Source organism: Carassius auratus, chromosome 14, assembly GCF_003368295.1.
Source record: "Carassius auratus strain Wakin chromosome 14, ASM336829v1, whole genome shotgun sequence".
NCBI classification, from domain to species: Eukaryota; Metazoa; Chordata; class Actinopteri; order Cypriniformes; family Cyprinidae; genus Carassius; species Carassius auratus.
This window is the reverse complement of record NC_039256.1, coordinates 20,696,414-20,719,162: the sequence shown is the minus strand read 5'-3', so window position 1 is coordinate 20,719,162 and position 22,749 is coordinate 20,696,414. Positions and strand designations below refer to the sequence as shown.

At 36.5% G+C, this 22,749-nt stretch overlaps 1 protein-coding gene across 1 annotated transcript in view; it reads right to left on the bottom strand.

Moving 5' to 3' along the window:
• LOC113113317 (glypican-3-like) overlaps positions 1-22,749 on the bottom strand; it is a 117,628-nt gene that overhangs the window by 40,356 nt on the left and 54,523 nt on the right. Inside the window, exons 3-5 of the mRNA XM_026279436.1 lie at positions 20,624-21,309; positions 12,004-12,146; positions 6,762-6,887 (exon numbers count right to left, since the gene is read on the bottom strand). Coding sequence (XP_026135221.1) covers positions 6,762-6,887; positions 12,004-12,146; positions 20,624-21,309 — 955 coding nt within the window. The remainder of the gene's footprint in view (positions 1-6,761; positions 6,888-12,003; positions 12,147-20,623; positions 21,310-22,749) is intronic.

The following is a 22,749-nucleotide window of genomic DNA, read 5'->3' as shown; positions in this document are numbered from 1 at the left end:
TAATTCTTGAAACTAAATAAAACTTTATTAACTCTTCTGTATTATATGTATTATATCAACATGCATTATTGTATGTTGTTTTTAGCATTTTTAAGGATGTTTAGACTAATAAATAAATGAAAACTTAGATTTTTGCAGTACTGTGAGCTTTTAGATGTATGAGCCAAAGATATGACCTCATGCTCCATTCTTAGCGATGACATAATCCTGAACAATTCTAGCCAATCATCTTTCACGGCGCCTTATTTTACACGCGCTGCTTATTCATTAAGCCAAATTACATTTCCATACTTATTTATTCTCCTTATTACTCCCGATGGCAGCTCACCTCCCGCTTTTAATTATCACATTAATAATACAGACATGAGCTCCATTAGAAGGAGGAGATCAGAAGACATGGGCAGCTTTTAATGGAGGATGAGATTAGCTGGAGCTTCACGCATGAAGTGTCCACCTGTGTGCTGAAAAGAGTGGAGCAGCATCAGGTCAGCTCCGTCCTGCGTGCCTGAAAAACACTTTGCTCTGATTACTATGGTGGGTGTTTGTGGGGAAACAGTGGGAAGATACAAAATGAATCATACTTTAATGCAGAAACGTAATGGGTAGCTGAGGTGAGAATGCTTTCAGCACAAAAACATCTTATGCATTTTACTTAGACAGATTTTAAATGAAAGAAAAGATTCAGTTCTATTTGGCCAATCACACTGCAGCACTGAAATACTAAACAATATACAAGAAATATTATTTTAAACTTTTAATTGAATATCCAACAGGTATTCTCTTGATTTTTACACAAATTAAATAATGGGTTAAAAATGTCCTTGTATATTGAAACTTTGTTTAATCCAATTTAAAATGAGTATATTTTATTCTGTTCTTGTGGCTTATGGATTTGATATGAAGCTGATTTTAGTATTTAAAGATTTATATAAAACTTCTATCTGATTCTAGTTGACATTTATAATAACAAGAGATGTACTCTGCATGAACGATGCCATTCAGACGATTACATCTCAATTTGGACTTTAAATGGACACCAGAAATACACTACTGTTTAAAATGGATTTACTTGATCAAAAACAGCAATATTGTGAAATATTATTACAATTTAAAATAACCATTTTCTATCTGAATATATAATTTATTCCTGTGATGGCAAAGCTGAATTTTCAGTAGCCATCACTCCAGTCTTCAATGTCACATTAAATTAAATGTATGCATTTAGCAGACGCTTTTTTATCCAAAGCGACTTACAGTGCATTCAGGCTATCAATTTTTACATATCATGTGTTCCCAGGGAATCGAACCCCCAACATTGCGCTTGATAGCACAGTGCTCTACCAATTGAGCTACAGGAACACTATGATCCAGAAATCATTTGAGTGCAAGAACTGCATTCATGTTAACTGTCATACTGCATAATTAAACATTATTCAAAACAGACAGAATGCTGTTGGCTTTTTCTGCATGTTATAATGTCAAATTGACTTCATTTTATCTTTATGACATCATTATGATTCCTGAGAAAACAAAAACAACACACCACAGGCTTTATGGTACAGCGGGAGCACAGGCAACCCAACTGCTACAACAGGAAATGACTAAACACCCTGTGGATGTACAGTCTGGACCAGCTACTCGTGCTGAACCTGCTCAGACTCATGGCCCTACTGCGCACCCCTCAGAGATCCAACATGCCCCACTGCCCAAACCCGCTGGAGACCGTGCGAATCAATCACGAGCATCTTCAGCATCACGAGCTGACTGAAAGAGAGCAGGAGGAGAAGCATTCTGGGAAATATCCACCAATCTTCACCTAAATTTAAAGATTGCTCTAAGTTCAATTAATTGTGACCCTGGTACACAAAACCAGTCTTAAGTCACTGTGGTATATTTGTAGCAATAGCCAAAAAAAAAAAAAAACATTGTATGGGACAAAATTATCAATTTTTCTTTCATGCCAAAAATTATTAGTATATTAAGTAAAGAACAAGTTCCATTAATATATTTTGTACATTTCCTACTGTGAATATATCAAAACTTAATTTTTGATTAGTGATATGCATTGCTAAGAATTCATTTGGACAAATTCAAAGGCGATTTTCTCAATTAATTCTCTTGATTTTTTTGCACCCTCAGATTCCAGATTTTCAAATAGTTGTTTCTCGGCCAAATATTGTCCGATCCTACAAACCACACAGCAATGGAAAGCTTATTTATTCAGTTTTCGGATTATGCATAAATCTCAGTTTTGAAAAATTGACACTTAAGACTGGTTTTGTGCTCCATGGTCACAAATATTAAACAAGTCTGTCTGCCACAACCTCCTTTCAAATGTAAAGAGGAAGAGGTGAAGTGGTGAAGGCAATAACAGTGATTCCTAACCTCTTGGAGTACTTATACAAACTACAACCTTTAATACTATTATTAGGATTGTCATAACATTGTTAAGCAGTTAATTAACTGCTTCACACATCCTGCTACATTTTAAGGAAAGAAAACAAAATAACAGGCCTATGTTTAGTCAGTTTGTGTGGATCACACTTACTGTACAAAATAAGTGCATGTGTAAAAACAGCGGAAGATTTCTGTGACACTGCTGCTCAATCTCACTCACTTCACATAAAATGTCTCAGTCAATCAAGCTAATATAAGTTTTAGTTTTAGTGGCACATAAAAAAATATATTTTTAATATCTAAAAATTTAAGTCTAAACAATTTGATAAACAAAGTGGAATAAAGTCTAATTATTTTGAGAATAAAGTCAAAATATTTTAAGAATAAAGTCAAAATATTTTAAGAATAAAGTCAAATTATTTTGAGAATAAAGGCAAAATATTTTGAGAATAAAGTCAAAATTACAAAAATATGACGACATTGAGAATAAAGTAGAAATTACAAGAATAAAGTCCAAATATTTTGAGAATAAAGTCAAAATATTTTGAGAATAAAGTCAAATTATTTTGAGAATAAAGTTGAAATATTTTGAGAATAAAGTAAAAATTGTGAGAAACTTGAATTATTTTAAGAATATTAAAAATATTTGTTTAATGTGGCATGACAGATCGCTGTATTCACCTCATGTGAATTAACAATTTTTCTACTTTATTCTCAAAATATTTTGACTTTATTCTTACAATTTTGACTTTATTCTCAAAATATTTTGACATTATTCTTTTTCTCAAAATATTATCTCTTAATCTTAGTTTTTTTATAGCATTCCACTAAAATGCTGCCATAGTTTTTCATCCACATAATTGATTGCTTTTTATTTGAAGTTTAACAGTGAATTATTGCATTCATGACATTTTAAAAATATAATTTATAACACCAAATAATGTCTAGCATAATATGAGGAACACAATTCTGGTTTGGAGTCGATGAGGAGCTACTTTAGTTTAACTGAAGGGCCTGTGGGAGCACATAAGACGAAAACAGTTAGGAAACACTGGCTAAAAAGGCAGATATTCAGGATGCTGAAACTGATTCTCTAGAAGGCAGAAATCTGTGCCAGAGTTTTGGTGACTTGATCCTTGACATCGAGGGCTCCTCTGCACTCCCTCCAGCACAGGAGAAAAACTCATTTCAAGCAAACACCAGCGATGCTAGGAATGAACTTTACAGTCAAATCCTCTTTTAAAGCAACTGTTCATGAAGTAACATTCTAGCCGTTTGTATTTTGTATGAAAGAATGAGCAGCAATGTAGTTGTAGCTGCTCAATGTGTTTATGTGACGGTGGCATTTAATGAATTTTCTTTATGCTTTGACATTTTTGAGTCGACTATTTGATCTATCAGGGCCACATAAACAGTGACATTCTTTGGCACAATCAAGATGGCTTCCTTCCCAGCACAGAATGTGAAGGATCGCTTCTGTCTTCAATACGTTGCACAAAATGAGTCTGAACGCATTCCAGAATTAATTATGATATTTCCCTAGAAGCCAAGGAATGACATTGAGATTCGGTGGACATTTCTGGCACAGTATTGTTATTCTTATTCTAACTTCCCCTATCTGTTTCTCTCCTGGGTCCTAATTAACTCCTGAGGGCCTGAGAGCCCTCTGACAGCTGTCTGTCCCCTAAGGCTGATGTTGCTGTTGTGACCAGGCCATTTTACCCCCATTTACTCCTCAACTGCACTTACTGGAGAGCAAACAGCTGCAGCTAATAGTGCATAATGCTGTAATGTTGACACATACACTCACAGACACACACCTTTTCAACAGTTACACAATGGATATTCTAAACAGACGGGGCTAGGATGGATATTAGAGAGATATGAATTAAAACCTCACATTACCAACACTCAGATGCTGACCTGTACTCAGCTCTGTATGAAATGAAAAACATTTTTAACAGACTAATTTGACTATGAAAATAGTTCCAAACAAAGCAGAACAGTTGCATTTCACAGCAACACTGAGTGGTGTTTATTGTTTTTTTATTATTATTATTATTTTAATATAATTCAGTGTTTTTGAATGAAAAGTCAGTGATTCAACGACCAGTTTTTAAATACAGGGGTAACTTGCTTCATTCATGAACGAATCAGCTGGTTTGAAATTTTCACTTTTGGGTGAACTATTCCTTTATTAGTTCTGAGATCTATGTGTAATTCTTTACCAGGAAATTCAAATTAAAATATAAAACTAACTAAAACATAAAAATGTTAATTTACTTATTAGGCACAAGATACCGTATTTGAACATCTGAACTTCATTAAAAAAAAATTGCTGAAAAACAGACTCGATTCTTCAAAGTCAACTGAAAAGTCAACTCATTTCTATACTGTAATGTAATGCATTTAAAAGCGAAAAAAAAAATCATTCAGAAAATGTGGGGTGGGAATCAATTTGATCGTAAATAGTGGCCATTTCATATTTGAATAGGATCCAGTCTAAATGAGAGTTTGCTGAAAAAATTGCAAAATAGCTACCGTATTTTTCGGACTATAAGTCGAGTATAAGTCGCATCAGTCCAAAAATACGTCATGACGAGGAAAAAAACATATATAAGTCGCACTGGACCTTAAGTCGCATTTATTTAGAACTAAGCACCAAGAGAAAACATTACCATCTCCAGCCGTGAGAGGGCGCTCTATACTGCTCAGTGTAGACTACAGGAGAACTGAGCAGCATAGAGCGCCCTCTCGCGGGTGTAGATGGTAATGTTTTCTCTTGGTTCATTTCTCTGGGTTCATGTCAAATTAATTTTGATAAATAAGTCACACCTGACTATAAGTCGTACGACCAGCCAAACTATGGAAAAAAGTGTGACTTATAGTCCGGAAAATACAGTACTTGGCTATTGGTTAACATTATCAAATATACAATAAACATAAAATGAATATTTTTTCAAAGGAAGTTTTTGTTCTTTTTAATTAAAGATTCTGATTTCTTTTAAATAATGTGCACCGATAAACCATTCCTGTACAATAAGACCAGGAACAAGCATTGAGACTAAATAGAATCTATTTTAATTTCATGCTGACTTTAATGATCACTTCAGTTTTGAGCTGATTTTCCAAGTCATTAGGATGAGATACTGCAGCTCTTAAAGCTTTTCTGTTTGGGTCAGGGATGCACTGATTTATTGTCATTTGCCAACCTTAACTTGATTTGGACGGTGAGAGAGTGAGAGAGTTATGGGACAGAAGCATGTGGGACATGGCGTACTGAAATATGACAATTTTTAAATTGGGTTCTAAAGGGCGCATGGAGAGCCAGGCACAGGCAGACACAGAGCGAATGACGGAAACGAGCAATTAGCCAAGAACAGGGAAGCCACCACACCACCACCCGACATCAGTTACCCCACAAAGACCACAATTCACACCCTGTTGCCTGTCAGATGGAACTGAAGTCAGCCAAACTCATTAGATACACACACACAAAATCATCCGCTCAGCTACCAGCCACTTACGCTGTCTCCGTTTTATTCAGAAAGCTTTTTAGACTTCAAGATTTGTGACAAGCTCTGGGGCAGTATGTCTCTTCGGGGCCATTTTGAGATTGTAGTAATATTGGAAAGCATTTAAGAGGCTGATTCTATTGTAATATATGCTACTTTTACCCACTTAGCAAAAACTGTCAGAATAAAAACACTAATAGAGGGAGTGCATGGGTTGTATAGAGATAAAAGCCTCTTCCATTTTGAAATAATGTATATTATACAACATTTCAAGGAGTTCTGGATGCTATTTGGTCAAAATAGCATCCCAGCCATCCTAAAATACACAAAATAATCCTTAGTGAGGCGAGACAACATATTTAATCTGACACAAATGAAAACAAGGCTGCAAAGGAATAGCTGTACAGTCCATTCAATAGGTTGTACTGTTGGTCTCTTGATGCCAATCTTTTGGCTAATAAAAGAATGAAATAATGTTTCCGGTAGACAAAATGCTCTGGGAAAACACGGGCTGTGAAAATTAAACGTGACCTGGAACTCATTCATCAGGCTGTACTCGCTCCCTTTTGCACTAATTTTTCTTCATATCAAATTAAACATGCTGTCTGTCTACCCTGGCAAGGGTCCATAGTAACCGCAACAATGCAAAGCACTTGTTCTGCTGCACAGCACCAACTATTAATCTTACTTTACATGTCAGAGACTACATCTGGAAGTATAACTTAATGTTTTAATAAACATTTATGTCATTATTATAGACCAAAACACAGTGTATTATGAATATGAGTTTAAAATGGAAGAACACCATATTAGTGTGTAGTTAAACGGTCATCAGATAGAAACACTCACTTTTCTGTCATCTCCTGTCCGTTCCAGCAGAGGGAACCGTTGAGTGCCGCCGGCTCTTTGCTGCACAGGGCTTCTCCGAGGCCACTGTAGAACTGACTGAAGCCCCTCAGACCCGAGATAAACTCCCTGCGGCAGACACAGAGGAAATTGAGAAAGTAAGAGAGCAGCAGAAAGAAGAAAAAGATAGAAAGTGGCCTCCAAGAATATAAATTAAATTAGATGCTGTGTACAAAGAGGCAAGATTAAAAAGAATCCGTGGAACAAAGATACAAGGATTTATGGGAAAATTGAGGGGCATGGAGCAAAAAAAAAAAAAGAGAGAAAAATCTGAAAAATTAAAATGGGCTTAGGGACAACCGCTGTGTGAAACGTGATCTACTCCATTACTTGTCATTTCCTGTCAGGCTAAGTTGATTTGAGACGCTTTGACTGTTAATTGACATTATGCTGGAGAAGAAACAGCCCACTGTGTTTGGCTCGTCCGCTCTCATCTGTTCATCAGAGCGAGGGAGAGTTGAAGTGCACAGGACAGAGCGGGCAGAAGGCAGCTCAATGTCACTCACACGGCAGGAGACAAAGCCTGTGTTAATGAGCATCTCTCTGTCACTATCAGCCTGAACACACACCACAACTAACAGCACAAACACACACTGCATTTCTCAACTCATGAACAGACCTCCACCCGCAATGACTAGTGTGCCAGATTTTTTAAACTGATTTTGAAAACAACAAGTATCTTAATTAAGAATTACTTTATATAGACCAGTGGTTCCCAACATTTTTCAACTCGCGGCCCACACAACCAAACACATATGTTTGCACTGCAAGAAAATTAACTGACCCCGCTATTGTTGGGTTAATAACTTAGTACTCAGAAGCTAGATTGTTGACTGTCTTTATTCTGGCATTGAACAGAAAATAACTCGGGCTGGCACCGCGTGACACAACTGCTGTTGTTCTGTAGCATATGCAGCAAAAATATATATGATAAATCGGTGGTTTATTCTTAAACCAATTAGTGAGCTCGAATAGTGGAAGCATAGTTACAGTTTAATATTTAATATTTAAAACAATTTAATATTTTTTTCTTAAAATTTGTGTGAACCGGAAGATGCAAACGACTTTTCTCCAAGGTTGTGACGTATTTCAGAGAGAAACAGAATACTAAATGAGGAAAAATAGTGGGCGTGGCTTTATTTTCCAACTAGCACCTGATTGGATCTAGAAAAGTAGTTAATGACAGATATCTCACAAACCCCATTTCGTGTTCTGTCCAATTTTTGAAGCATTCACGCGTGAAGTGCTTTGAGCACATCCTCGACCTCTCTGTTATCCCCTCCTTCCTCAAAATGTACAAATTCGAGCCATCTGGACCGTATTGAGGGAATTTTAGGGAACGGGAAAAGTGTTTTGTGAGTGCCACAACCAAAAATGCACCTCCTCGCCAACTCTCCTTTCACACGCTGTCAATGCTTGCAAACACACAGGCAGCCTGTCTACTGTCAGTTGGAGCAGTGTGGTTACGGATGCTAAGCAGACACCCAAACCATCAAACCTACGTCATCAGGGAAGGTCCTCCAATCCAGAGGGGAGGGGCATTTTCAGATTTTGATTAAGCCAAAGATTTAAGCCAAAAAAAAATTTTGTGGATCGACTTGCATGGATGAATTGTTCACCACAAAACGATCAATTTAGGCAAACAAAGTAAATATGGTCAATATTGATTTCAGTTGGACCATATGAAATGATGTTATTAAGTTATGACTTAGACATTTTTACATATATGAACAATATTATTATTTATTTTAATAGTGTATTCACAATAGTGTATTGACTCAGTGTGGTATGGGAACAGCTCCAGTCAAGACTGCAAAGCCCTGAAAGAGAGTTGTGCGCTTAGCTGAGCGCATCTCTGGGTGTGCTCTCCCCTCACTGCAGGACATCTACCTCAAACGCTGCAAAAGCAGAGCTGCTAAAATCATCAAGTGATGTGACATACGGCCAAGTATGGTGACTAGGGCTGTGAATCTTTGGCAAGGCAGCGATTCGATTCGATTACGATTCATAGGTTTTCGATTCGATTCAAGAACGATTTTTGCAAATTTAGAACGATTCAATTCGATTCGATTCACAATTAAATTCGATTCGATTCGATTATAACGATTCGATTCTGCATTCTTTAAGTGCATTCACGGGATTATTTAAATGCTTCTACTAAATTCTTTAAATGCTTAGTCAGGGGGCAAATTACAGTAGCATTTATGGTTAGAGAACCATAGGTTAGAAAAAAAAAAAAACTTTTGTCCATTGTTAAATGCTAGTTTAATGATGCGACATGGCATAAGTAAAAATGTATGTAAGCCAAGTTTTTAAAAAAGAGCTTAAAGAGTATTATGTATAAGCTAACATTTTGTCACACCAGGGGCGTAGCCATAATTTCAGAAGTGACAGAAATGTCAAATACAATCATTTTATGTATGTAGCCTATATAATAATAATAATAATTATTATTATTGTATTATTATTTTTTTTTTTTACAAGGAATTATCTTCTTTTTTAATTACTTTTAATTAGTAATAAATCAAATACACTGCTGGACAATAATCAATCATTTGTAATCGATATTTTTTTCCTAATGGCAATTTTATGATTTTTTTTTATATACTAGGCAACATTTAATTAGCAATTATTTAAATTTTCTGCACAGAATAAGGTAGAAAATATACTTTATAGTTTCTGTACTGTAATAAATGTCAATTAGCAATGCATCATTCATAAATTGTTTTTTTTTTTTTTTTTTTTCATCAGTTCATTCTGCTTTTATTCAGTTTAGCTGCAGATAAAGCCTGGCACGTCTATGAGAGCGAGATCGCTTCTCTTTCAGTGTGAAAACGTCTTCATCTCTATTTAACTTTTCCTTGACCCACTAGGGGGCTTTGGCCCACAGGTTGAAAACCACTGATATAGACTATACATTCAAAAGGTTGGGGTCAGTAAAAGGTTATTTTAATTTTATTTTTCATTCAGCAATGGTGCATTAAATTGAGCAAAAGGCGACAGTAAAGACATTTATGTTACAGAAGATTTTTATTACAAATAAATGCTTTTGTTTTGTTTTTCCAAACTTTCTATTAATCAAAGAATCTTGAAAAAGAAAAAGGTTTCTACAAAAATATTAAGCGGCACAACTGTTTTCAACATAGATAATAATAAGAAATGTTTCTTGAGCAGCAAATTAGCAATGATTTCTGAAGGATCGTGTGACACTAAAGAGACTGAAAATTCAGTTTAGAATCGCCGGAATAAATGACATTTTCAAATATTTTTTAGTTCTTCACAAAATATTTATAATAATAGTTTAATAGTCTTAATAGTTATAATATACTTTATAATAATAATAATAAATACATTAGAAATTATTAAGTATTACTACTTTATAATAGTATAATTGTTCTTTAAAATTATAATAATATTTCACAATATTTTGGAGTAATAATACCTTTGTTTTTATTCTCTTTGATAATATAAACGCAGCCTTGGTGAGCATAAGAGATTTTTTTCAAAGGTACTGATCTCAAACATTTGAATGGTAGTGTATGTGATAGACATATAATCAATTACTATATTTTTACATTTAGAATGTGAACAGTGTATGCTACACATACATACATATTAATAAATACTATGCATAATACATCAATCAAGTCAAAATTTGAACTCAAACCCATCTTAGACTCAAGTAAAAAAAATCTTATCTTTGATGTTGAAAGAAGTAGAAGAAAAGTACAGAAATAGAAAAACTCCTGCACACAGCATCTCTCAAATACTCAAAAGCACAGAATAGACTGTTTGATTTGGTTTTAAGACCCCTAAAAAGGTCAGTGAAGATCTATACAGAGAAAATATGAAGGAAGAGAAAGCCAGAGTAGGAGAGAGTGTGAGTGGAGAGTCTATAACAGCATCTCAATGCACTCCACACAAACAGCATCAGAAGATGTGAGCTGTATGAACAGATGCATGATAACAGCATTATGGTTGACTGCAATTCCTATTTCTCAGATTTATTATACACTCATTAGATTTACACTGAATTGACTTGCTGTCAATTCTATAACAGAAATGCTTTGCAGTCCTCTTGGAGTGTTTAGAGCATTTGAGGAATCTCAGGTGATTCAAATAAAAACAAGAACATTTGTATTTTCAGCTGCTGATGATTGGCATTTTTAAGAGCCGAGTGTAAAGAGTGCTCAGGTCATCCTCATGTTTCATTATGGCTGAATATCAAGATCAACCATTAGAATTAGTGAGGCAGTTGGGCACCAAAAGCACAGTTAGTGCCACACAAATGGCCATTTATTTCAAGTCGACTTTGACTGAGAAACAGACTGGAATTAAATTCATTGTATGTCAAATATGTTGTTAAGGTTTGAAATCAGAATATTTGTGTACCGCCAAACCCAAAGTGATGCACAAACACCTGTCCTTTTGGTCTTTGACTTATAAGTGCCATTTCTGAAAAATAAAAATAAATAAATTCGTTTTTAATTAAATTTGGCCCATGGCATCAATTCTCAATTAAGCTGGTGCCTGACAAGTATGCGTCTGCATTTTAAGTTCTGATTATGCAAGATCACAAGATGATTAACTGTTTTTGCAAAAACTATTTTGCCAACGAAAATAGTTTGAAACCAAACAGAACAACTGCATCACACAGCAACACTGTCTGACATTTCATTTTGAATGTTTCAGTGTTTTTGAACTCGGGCAAGTCAATGATTCAATGACCAATTCTTAAATACAGGGGTGACTTGCTTCATTCATGAGTGAATCAGCTGGTTTGAATGAATCATTAAATGAATGATTCTGTGACTCACTTATAAGGATTGCCGCCACCTACTGGTGGTTTCATATAAAGAATAGTATAATTTTTTTTTTTTTGTATTTGTCATCGGTCTAAACTTTTATATATATGAAAATAGAACAGCTACTACACTACTTTTAATTCAGGCTCAAATTCAAGATAAAGTTCAGACATTTTAATAAAAAAATAAACAATTTTATGATGTAAAAATAATTCAAAAAATACAACAAATACACATATTAATTCACAAAATGCATTTAGAAAGTAAATTTAAGACTTAAACTATTACCCTAGGAAAAGAGTTTTCATGTTAACTGTCTGATGTTTTGTTTTTTAATTACTTCACATAGAACATTTCTGAAAACTGAATCATGACATTACCTGCGGCGTCCAAAGAGGGTCTCATCAGGGTCAAAGTTCACCGTGGGACGATTGTGGGGCATCGGCGAGGCAGGTGCATGTTCTGCAGACAGTACTGCGGCACGAGACACCCGCGAGGGTGCATGTGCACATATCCCACTCACCTGTGAAGAAGAAGAAGATTGGAGGGCTAAATGTAATCACTCTTGGACACAGTCCTGGAAGATGTCCAGCTGAGAAAGCAATTAATGAGACAAACTGTCCCTGCAAAACTTCCTCCCCATTCAGCTAATTGTCTGGCTGATGGTGCCGCATTTGCCTCCAGTTTGTTTGTTTGGGTTGGATGACAATAGGATTTACATAACAAAACGAGGCATTGTTGGGTCTGTCAGACACTCTGGCTGCGCTCTTTCAATAATCATAACCTTTTGCAGATGTAGTGAAAGTAAACAAGCCTCTCATTGCCTTTCTCATGAGCGCTAAACGCTTTTGTTTTTATACGGGACAACATAATAATAGCAATACCCCGCTCCCACACTGGCTGTGTGAGATAATGGAGTCTTGCCATTCTTTCAGGTGCAATAAAAATGCAAATGCCTCTTAATGTTTAGCTTGTGGTTTAATGATTTGCCGTTGGTTTAATTTCCCATGGGGACTGGTCTAGGGCGTAATTTTGCCATGTAATGCTTGTGGCATATTGTGCTTGCTTGTTCATGAATGAATATGTGTGTGTCTGGGTAAACAGGTTCTGGAATTCTGATGGGATTCAGGACAGGAGATCAATAGTACAAGGACATCTTCATGCGGACTGCGGGAACGGTCAATGTGGCTAAACATAACAAGACGATAAACTTTTAAAAAACATGTTCTGAAACATCAGTGGGGGTGATCGGATTCACCCTACAGTCATTCATAAAATTTGCACACACACCAACAAATACAGCAACAAACTGCTGTTGAGCTAAACGACATGATTATCAGAGTCGATCAATAGAAGCTCTTTCTAGCAAACGGCCCAGGGGAAGGTAAATAGATACTGTTGATGTGGGTAAACGTGTATGTGTATGTGTGTGTGAAAGAAAAAGAGCATAACACAGAACAAGACGAGACGAAAGATCTACAGTGGAAGATTGGATCAGAGCACCTTGACACAAATGCAATCCTGATGCAACATATTCCAGCACTGCAACACTTTCTACTGTTGCTTTTCTGTATTTTTATGTGGTTCCTCAGATAATATGATATCCCATTATAACCCAGGCTATTTAAAACTGCAGGTATCAAAGTTACAAACTACTTTATACGAAAATAGCCAAGCTATGTTCAAGCTACTCTGTAAAAAAAATTATTTTACAAGTGATTTGTAGTATTGTTTATTTTATTATTATGCTTATTTAAAAAAAAGTAACTATAAATGAGAACATGACTTGATGAGTAACTTACATTTTAGTTACTTAAAAAATCTTACTTTAAAAGTCAAAATAGTCACACAATGAAAGGCAGATCCTGAATGAATCGGTGTTTTAAGCAAATGAGTAGAATGAATGATTCAATGGCTCACTCTGTGACTTGCTGCCACCTGCTGGAGTAATGATGTATATTACAATCTTTTTGAAACATGCAACAGGCAAGCGTAAAATATAAGAGTTATAAAAATATGTAAAAGTCAGTGCTTTTTGAATGCTGATATAAGCAATAAACAAGCACATCAATCACACTGCACAATGCGTCTTCTTTAAACCCCTCTTAAATGTATTTTGGGAAGCAACTCAGCATATTAATATAGTTCTTTCACTAGTTAGCAGCATTAAACCTGTTGTTGCCTCATCTGAATATACATGTCTTTGATGTGAAAAGCAGCTTTATTTGCAGACTGCAAAGTTTACATTCAAATATATTCCCTCCTCCAAATCATTTACACCTGAACAGCTGCTTACTTTTAAGCAATGGTACTGCTAAAACCTGAACACTCTCCTCTGCTCATGTTAAAACACTCATCACGATGGATTCTACTCTAACTATCAATTGCAAACCTGCATGTACACTATTCACTCTAATCCCAGACACCCACACATTCTTCCCTAATGCTCTCTGTGGTGTGCTCATGGGAAATCATTAGTGGCCAGTCTGAAATATGGCTCTTTCCTGCTGTAATTTACTGTGTGTTGCGGGTCTATGTCCCTACGGCCTTGATTAATGTGATTGGGTGTGTGTTTGTCTCTGTGTTGGTGTATGTGTGTATCAAGGGCCCTTGGGGGGCTGTGGCACAGGAGTATAGAGCGGGTTTGTGTATGTGAGACTGTGTGATTGTTTCTCTCATTAGAGGGGTATTAATATCAGGCAGGCGACAGAGGATGTGCTGGCTAACAGTAACACGGAGATAAGCGGCGTCTCACAGAGAGGTTCTTTAAATATCCAGTGCCTTTTATCTGTTCCTCACACACCCCTGAGAGGAGCATTAGGACCAGACACACACACATACACACTCATTAATATAAAACAAATTCACTTTCACATACACTTCATGAAATGAGTGTGCAATGTTTAATACAGACATACATCCTAAGCTGAAACAATGGCTTATCAGCATAGCTGAAAATACAGAATGAATCGTATGTGAAGGTTAAATGATAAACGAGTTCCAAGCAGAAGACAATGCTGGTATTTCTGCTGAGATATCAAAGCAATAAGCCATTCAAGACCACATGATGCAGTGATTTTACGTTAGTTAAGAGTTAGCGGTTCTTAAACAGGGGCCCGGGGCCCACTAGGGGCCCTCATAAAAAAAAAAATCCAAAGGGGGCTGCAAGATGACGTACAAGTAAAATTCAAGCACTTCAGCAAATCAAATATCTTTCATTTCTAACACTAAATGAAAATGCAAAAAAAAAAAAAAAAAAAAATCAACATTTGGACTCAAATCATATTTAATGAAATAACTTGTTTTTCTTAAAGAACATGCAGCCAGCTGCCTTTGAGTCAAAAAGGTTAGAGTAAAGAGGAGTTCTGAAAAACCCACATATGTTAAAATAACTGTAATGCATCACCATTGTTCAATACTAATAATAATAATAGCCAGATGTAGCCAGAAAATGGGAGTGGTGCAAAAGTCACTAGCACTAAATTGCTGATTTAAAATGCTGCCAAATTCAGCCGATGCGCAGCAACAGTTTATCTCATCAGATGTCAGGAGTAAGATCCATAAGTGGAGATTTAGCTAGGGATAAAAGATTTAGCTTTGGGTGTCTTTAAAACAGAAATCATTCTGACAGAGCATTTGATGTACAGTAATGCGTAAGATGCATTCTGAAGGCGTAGAAAGAGCTATGTCAGATTGAAATTAAGGAAGAATACAGCGATTTCCTGGACCTGTCTTTCACGATTCAGAGTGGCTTAGAGAATATACTTTAAATGCCAGAACTTGATTATTGATCTACTAAAATAAAAAAATAAAAAAATAACAAAGCCACTGTTTGTCAGTAGATTTATGTCAGTAGCGCTGGTATATGTGATTGTATTTTATTTAGCAATTGTGTGTAGAAAACACAGAAGAACAGTGAGAAGAATAATACTTAAAAGTGATAGTTTCAGTCATTATTTACTCACCCTCAAGTTCTTCCAAACATGTGTGTGTTTATTTCTTCAGTTGAACATAAAATATATTTGGAAGAATGTTAGTAACCAAACAGTTGCTGTTCCCCATTGACTTCCATTGTATGGGACAAAAATGTACTATGGAGGTCAATAGGGACAAGAAAATGTTTGGTTACTTGACATTTCTTCAAAATACCTTTGTGTGTGTGTGTGTGTTTAGCAGAAGAAAGAAATCCATGCAGGTTTGGAACAACATCATAATGTCTTTTTTGGATGAACAATCCCTTTAATGTAACAAACTATTTGTTTTATAACATTATTCTTATTTTTATTTTTATTTTTTTTAAATTGACCAGAAGTGACAGTAAAGATGTTTATAATGCTACAAAAGATTTTTATGCATTTCAAATAAATGCTGTTATTTTAAAATGACTTTTCATCAAAGAATTCTAAAAAAAATGCACTACGGTTATCACAAAAATATTATTATTATGTTATATTATGTTTCTCAAACACCAAATCGGCATTTTCGACTGTTTTCTTAACGATTATGTGACACTGAAGACTGAAGTAATGACGACATCTAAAAAAAAAGAAAAAAAAAAAAAAAAAAAAAAATTAAACAGAAAAGAGATATTTTAAACTGTAATTAGATTTCACAATATTTATGTTTTTACTGCATTTTTAATCAAATAAACTGAGCATGAGATTTGTCTAAGAAATCTTTCCAGCCCCAAACATGTTTTTGATAAGTTTAGATGTCTAGTCGCTGTCGCAGTCGCTCACTCATGAAAAGAGAGATGTTCCCCCAGGTGTTCAGTCTGAGAGTTTAGAGGTGCTATGAGTCGGTGTGAAACAGCGCAGGTCTGTTCTGTTCTCGTCCTCGGTGTCAGATGAGAAGTAACTACAGCAGGATCTGCCTGCACCTCCTCGCTTACAGCTGCGAGGTCAGAGGAGGAGGCGCTCCAGTCCCTCGGGCACACGTCGGCTTCCAGAAAACAGATTTCTGCTCACTCCATCACTTTCATGCACCCTTAAAGTATGCTTTTCAGTTTTGTTCTTTCTTCCTCTCTCTTTCTTTTGTCGCCATTGCTCCCTCGCTTCTGCTCAGTAACTGGTAAAAATAGTGCTTCATAAATCATGCATTCTTTTCCAGAGCAAAGAGAGGGGGAGCACACTTTAAAAGAAGAAATGAGAGAAAGAAAGAGCAGATTCAATGAGAGGTTTGATGAGTGAGATGTCATACTGCTAGATAGAACATGGCCACAGGGCTCTTCACACTGAGATGTAATATCATTGTTTTACAGCAGAATTAGATTCAGGTAAGAACAAGAATCCTTCTGGAAACTTCTGAAGGTGCTAAAGCCAACAGGATCAAAAATGGTTAACAGCCACCAGAACAGACACCACTGAAAAATGTAGGTTTAGTTTTAATCAGACTATACAGTGAAATAACTTGTGCTCCTAATCAGTTGTTCTTATTTTGGAAGAGTCATATATTTATTGTAAATAAATATTAAATAAATACTTGAGACATATGTTTATTTCAAAGTAATAATGCATCTTTTTACTATATTTAATATTAATTCAAATATTATATTTGTACACTGAATAAAATGTCCAATCAATTACTTTCTGCATAAATTAAATAACTGCTACCAAGGTTTCTTATTTGCTAAGTTTATTTGTTAACATGAACTACCAATTAACAATATTTCTACAGCATTTTTAAAAATCTTTATTAATGTTAATCTTAACCTAACTAATGCATTTTTAAAAAATAGTTATTGCACTGTTAATATTTTTATTAACAAACAGCATCAAAGGTTAAAAATGGTGTAAAAAAATTTATATTGTTAGTTAATGCATTAACTAGTGCGAACAAATGAAACCTATAATATAATATAAAAATATAACTATATTAATTTTAATACTTGCTGTATATTACAGTTGCAGGAACAAAATGTGACTGTTTACACAAATTAAAATGCATCAGTTGATATTTATTTAGACAGACCCTGTTTGTTGTGATTTAAGGTCGGATCAAATTGCATTCAGATGTCTATGATAAATTCTAAATGCATCCTGGAGGTTACATATACATTTTCCTGCGACTGTACATTCTGACAGCTGCGATTGCTAGAAATATTCCTAGGGATCATTCAATAGTCTTTTAACTTTAGCAGAGACATGTCCCTATCATCCATCCTCAAATCTACCCCCGTGCACCTTTGGCTTAGCAGTGGCATTTTGACGCATTTAAAATGTCAGTCTTCCTTGAATTAATTCCTGCACAGACCATCCCAGAACACAGGCTATGTCTAGGGAGGAAAATCACAGTCACTCGGCTCGGATCGGGTGTGCAGACGGCACTTTACAGCCAACTGACAGACAAACACACATGCACAAGCACCATCTTCAGCCTAATTGGCCATTCTCCCTGTGACATGTCCTTTGTATCTGGGTCTACAGCTGTTGATCACAGAGAAGGGAGAAAAAAGGATAAGCGGAGGAAAGAATAAGAGCACAAACCCTCTTTTCTTCAGCATTGTTCCCTTGAAAAGACAACGCAAACAGAAAGAGCTTAAACACAGATAATCACACACCGGAGTGAAGACTGGCATTGATGTCACAAAGTTTTGGATCGATTCTTGACAGAAGCTAAGCTCTATAGTTGTTGAATCCAACCAAGGCTTTCCTTTATTTGTGAAGCTTTAGCTTTCAGAACTCAAAAACTGTGTGGAAAGGTCAAACACCTACACATGTGCTCTAACCATCAGTGTTGGAGAGTACAGATAAAAGCACCAATGCCTCAAACTTAATTACATTTTCACTAGTGTCAGTACTTCAGCTGTTTTCAGAGTAATCATCTCAAGTAAATGCATTTTTATTTTATTTTTTGGTGGTGGTGGTGGAGAACTATTGTTATGTGATGAATATAATACATGGATGCCCAGCTAGTGCTAAACTCAAACTTGAGAAGCTCTCTCTTCGTCACATCCACTGTCCCGTTATTAAGCAATAAAGTACCGAACCAGTTTCACGAGCATCAGTGTCAATGGCTCTTTACACTGAAGGATGCATTACCATATATATGGAGGTCTGGCTGAACAAATAAACACCTGTACTGAGTAAACACAGACTTTAATATCGCATCTCTCCCACATATCCAGAGCACGGATTTACTGACCGTTTCTAGAGCGCAGATACAGACAGAGACATGTGCAGGAAATATGTGGACATTAAGATGTGGAAATATTCTCATTCTGTGTGATTGATATATTAACAGCTTATGGTAGTGTGTAGTGAGGTTATTTTTACATGTGCATCACACTGTAGTGCTTTAATGTGAGGTTACATGGCGAAAGTATAAGAGGTAATAGTTCCTCCAGGACCCTGCTGTTAAAACTTCACAGGAGCCCCATCAAGCAGCTCGATTACCCCTTTAGGAATAAATAACATGTTGGTATTCCTCTTATCAAAGGCCCCTCTGATCTCCACAAATACTGTGTGAACCAAACACAACCACAGTTACAAACACACACACACTCACACACACCCACGCCGAGCCGGCATAAACCTAAGGTGGAGTATTTTACACACTGCGGAGGAGGGGATAAGTGGAGATGAAGCTTTGATGAATAATGTGAGCGCATTGCGGTGCGGTAAGCGTGTGTGTAAGTGTCTCGCGCCGAATGGAAACTCAATGTTAAAGTGGAAAGCTCAACACGCCGTCCCCGTCTTGCAAAAGCAGAACAAGCTCCACCATTGTTCATGTTCAATATTTCATGAGCACTTGTCCTCCTGATCTCGCTAACGTACGGTTAACGTGCGGTTCCTGAGTAAATGTTTTAGAGTGATCTTACGCAAGATGAACCTTTTGAAATGGTTACAGAAGGAAAAAGGGGAGAGAATTGAATACTCTTCCATGTATAAACACCAATCCTGTGTCGAACCTTCTCTGATTCATTTGTAGTATTGCAGTCACTATTAAGACATTGTGGTTGGTGAAATTACATAAATCATATCTCAAAGCTTTTGCATTCCCTCTCAAAATTTTCTATTGCCAAAGTATTGCTTGCCCCAGAAACTTTCCATTAAGTCAAGTCATCTTTATTTATGGACCGCTTTATATGATGCAGATTAAGTTGCAAAACGTTTGTTTGGGGAAATAAAATAACAGTTCTTCTTTTCATCTTCTTCACCAGTTTTGCTTTTTTTTTTTTTTTACAGCAATTTGTACAATTAAATTCAAGAATATTGAAACCTGATCTTCACTCCCATGTAAATCTTCCCATTACCCTTACTGAGCTCTGTAGTTTTTGAAAGCAGTTTTAAAAAGTTATGAAAAATAACAATGTATGTATTCTAAGATCACCAACCAATTTTATTTTTATTTGGAGTACCACAATAAATGGCATTATTAAAAATAAATTATTAGTTTAATGAATTAATAGTTATTATTGTCAGTGTTTTTCTTTTCAGAAATATGAGTAAATTAAAAATGTTACCAGGTTTTTAGTTAGTAATACATAGTCAACTAAAGGACAATTATAGGATTGCATTTAAACTGTGACTAAAAAGAGTGAAAAGTCATTAAAACTCTTTGTAAAGCAATAATTGTTCTAAATTTACTTATTTAAAATATTGAAATATTAATTCCTTAAAAGTACTAAAATCAGGATTCTGAAACCTTCAGTAGAATTTGAATTGTGTGATGTTATACAGTCAGATGAAGAGCTTGACTATATTTAGGCATGTAAATATATAACTATATATAACTATACTGAAAGAGGTGTCCTGAAAATTTTTATAGCTTTTTAGATTTTTATAGCCCTAGGCTCTATTAACAGTCAATCAGTAACTCTCTTTCCCTCTGAACCATTTCACTCGTTCTGGTCCGCTGACACTGGGTTTGCTGACATGTCTTTGGAGGTTGAGGTTTTGGAACGAGGGTGTTAGCAAAACGGCTGAAGTTGGCAAAATGTCTGGAATCGCCTACAGCGCTCAAATTCTCACGCCGTTTCTGAGACCAAGTATCACTCACCTGTGCGCTGACTTTGCTTTTGGCCGCCACGGCTTGTTTGAGAGCCTGGCTGATGATGACGTGCAGTCTGAGCACCACGGCCTCGATGTCCTGCTCCCCCTTCATGGCAGCGGCGAGTGACCCCAGTCCCTCCACGTATGACCTCCAATGAGGCTGCACCTCCGCCGCTCCCCCCAGACACACCCCCATGGTGCTGACACACAGTGGGCGACACGGCCGGGCCTCCAGCAGGCCTTGACAGTGCGGACAGTACCAGAGCTTCAGCAGCGAGCGCCCACAGTCCCTGCCCGCACGCAGGTGCTGGGTGGTGTTGACCACTTCGATGCCCAGGTTCAGCGCTTGCAGGAAGACCCGAGTGGCCAGGAGCGAGCGAGACAGCCGGGTCATCATCATCTTGGGAAAGGACCCGAACGCAGAGCTTCCCCTCCAGGCCCCACGGAGGCATTCATCCGAGATGCCCGTCACCGCCCCGTTTCCAAGCAGACGCCGGTAGGTGAAAGGAAACAGGTGAGAGAAGAAGCTAGAGACCATGTCGTTTACATTAGCATCGGAGCCCAGGATGTAGAGGGACATTTCTAGGAATAACTGTGTGACTGCTCCGCTTGCTCCCGCCCCCAAACCGGGAAACTCCCGTAACAGCGTCAGAGTGGAATTACGTCCAAGACGGAGGACCATGTCAAAAGCCTCTGAAATATAAGAGAAACAAAGAGATGAATGGAAGAGTGATGGCAGAGTCTATAGGGCTGTCCACTAATTCTTATAAAAATGGTACAAAAACTGTCACTGGGTCTGTACCCTTTCAAAACATACTAATATGTACCAATTACTGTAGGTTCTAATATGTACACTAATATATACCTATAAGGTATTAATATGCAGCCTTTAGAGGTTAAAATGTAACTTTTGAAAGGGTACTGCTCCAGCGGCAATTGTTTTTGCACCATAAAGTTTAGTTGAAAAAGTATAAATGAAATGTTTGCAAAAGCCACAGACCAGAAAATAAGGGTCGGAGCAAAATGGCAGACAACTGGATTATATCAATGATATTGTGTTTTGTGTCAGAGACTTCGATCCTTTAGACATTTACAATGATTTTGACATTTACGCTCGTTTACATTTTAAGAAAGAGAACTTCGTATGAATAAATGATTTCTTAGTGGCTCTCAAGCATGAAATTGGTCTAAAATACACATTTTCCTGTGTCTATAATGCCAAGTAAAATAAGTAAATGTCTACATTTCCAGTTTGACTGGAAAATATACATTGAATAAATTTCTAAATATACTATTTATACTATAATATAATTCATATTTCAAAGAGAAGTTGAAAGTTACAGTATGTTAATAACAAAACACACAACAGCTTTGAACTTTCTATTTGAATATTTCAAAATATTATTGTATTAAAAATGTAATAAATGCAGCCTTAGTGAGCAATAGGTTGACAGTAAACTTCATATTAGGCAACTACGCATAATATTAGCTTATGATCTCATAGCTAAGTTCTGCCTTAAAAACTATAGGTGCAACTGACCTAAGTACAGACTAAGTTAGATACTAAGCTCTTACTGTGAATTTAATAAATGGATAGTTCAACTCTAACCAGAAGCAGCTAATCATGCTTTTTAATGATTACTAGGAACATCAAGCAGGTGTGCTGGAGCAGACTGAAGCTGAACTCTGCAGGAAAGTGCCTCCAGGAACACATTTAGACACCCCTGAACTGAGACACCAAATCTATTCATTGACACTCTTAAAATGTTACAAAAAAATGAAAAGAAAAAAACCTCGGATACGCAAGAATCCACAGAATCTCTTCCTCACAGATGCACAGACAATCCTAATCCCTGAAAGACGATAAACAGTGAGAAAAAAGGAAGATAGAGTTAAAGCTTCCCCTCTAGATTGAAAACCACGATGTCCTTTTAAAACAACAAGGGTGCTTTTCAAGATCCTTATAGCTATAAAAGCTGCTCGATTCATCCGTGCTGGATGCTGGGAGAGAGATGCTGAGATGTTCAGAAAACAGCACAAAGCGACGAGACATAATCAGAGACATCTGAAAGCTCTCAGGGAAGCCTTATCAGCACACAGGCAAAGAGGGATTGCTACCGAACCCACCCAGAC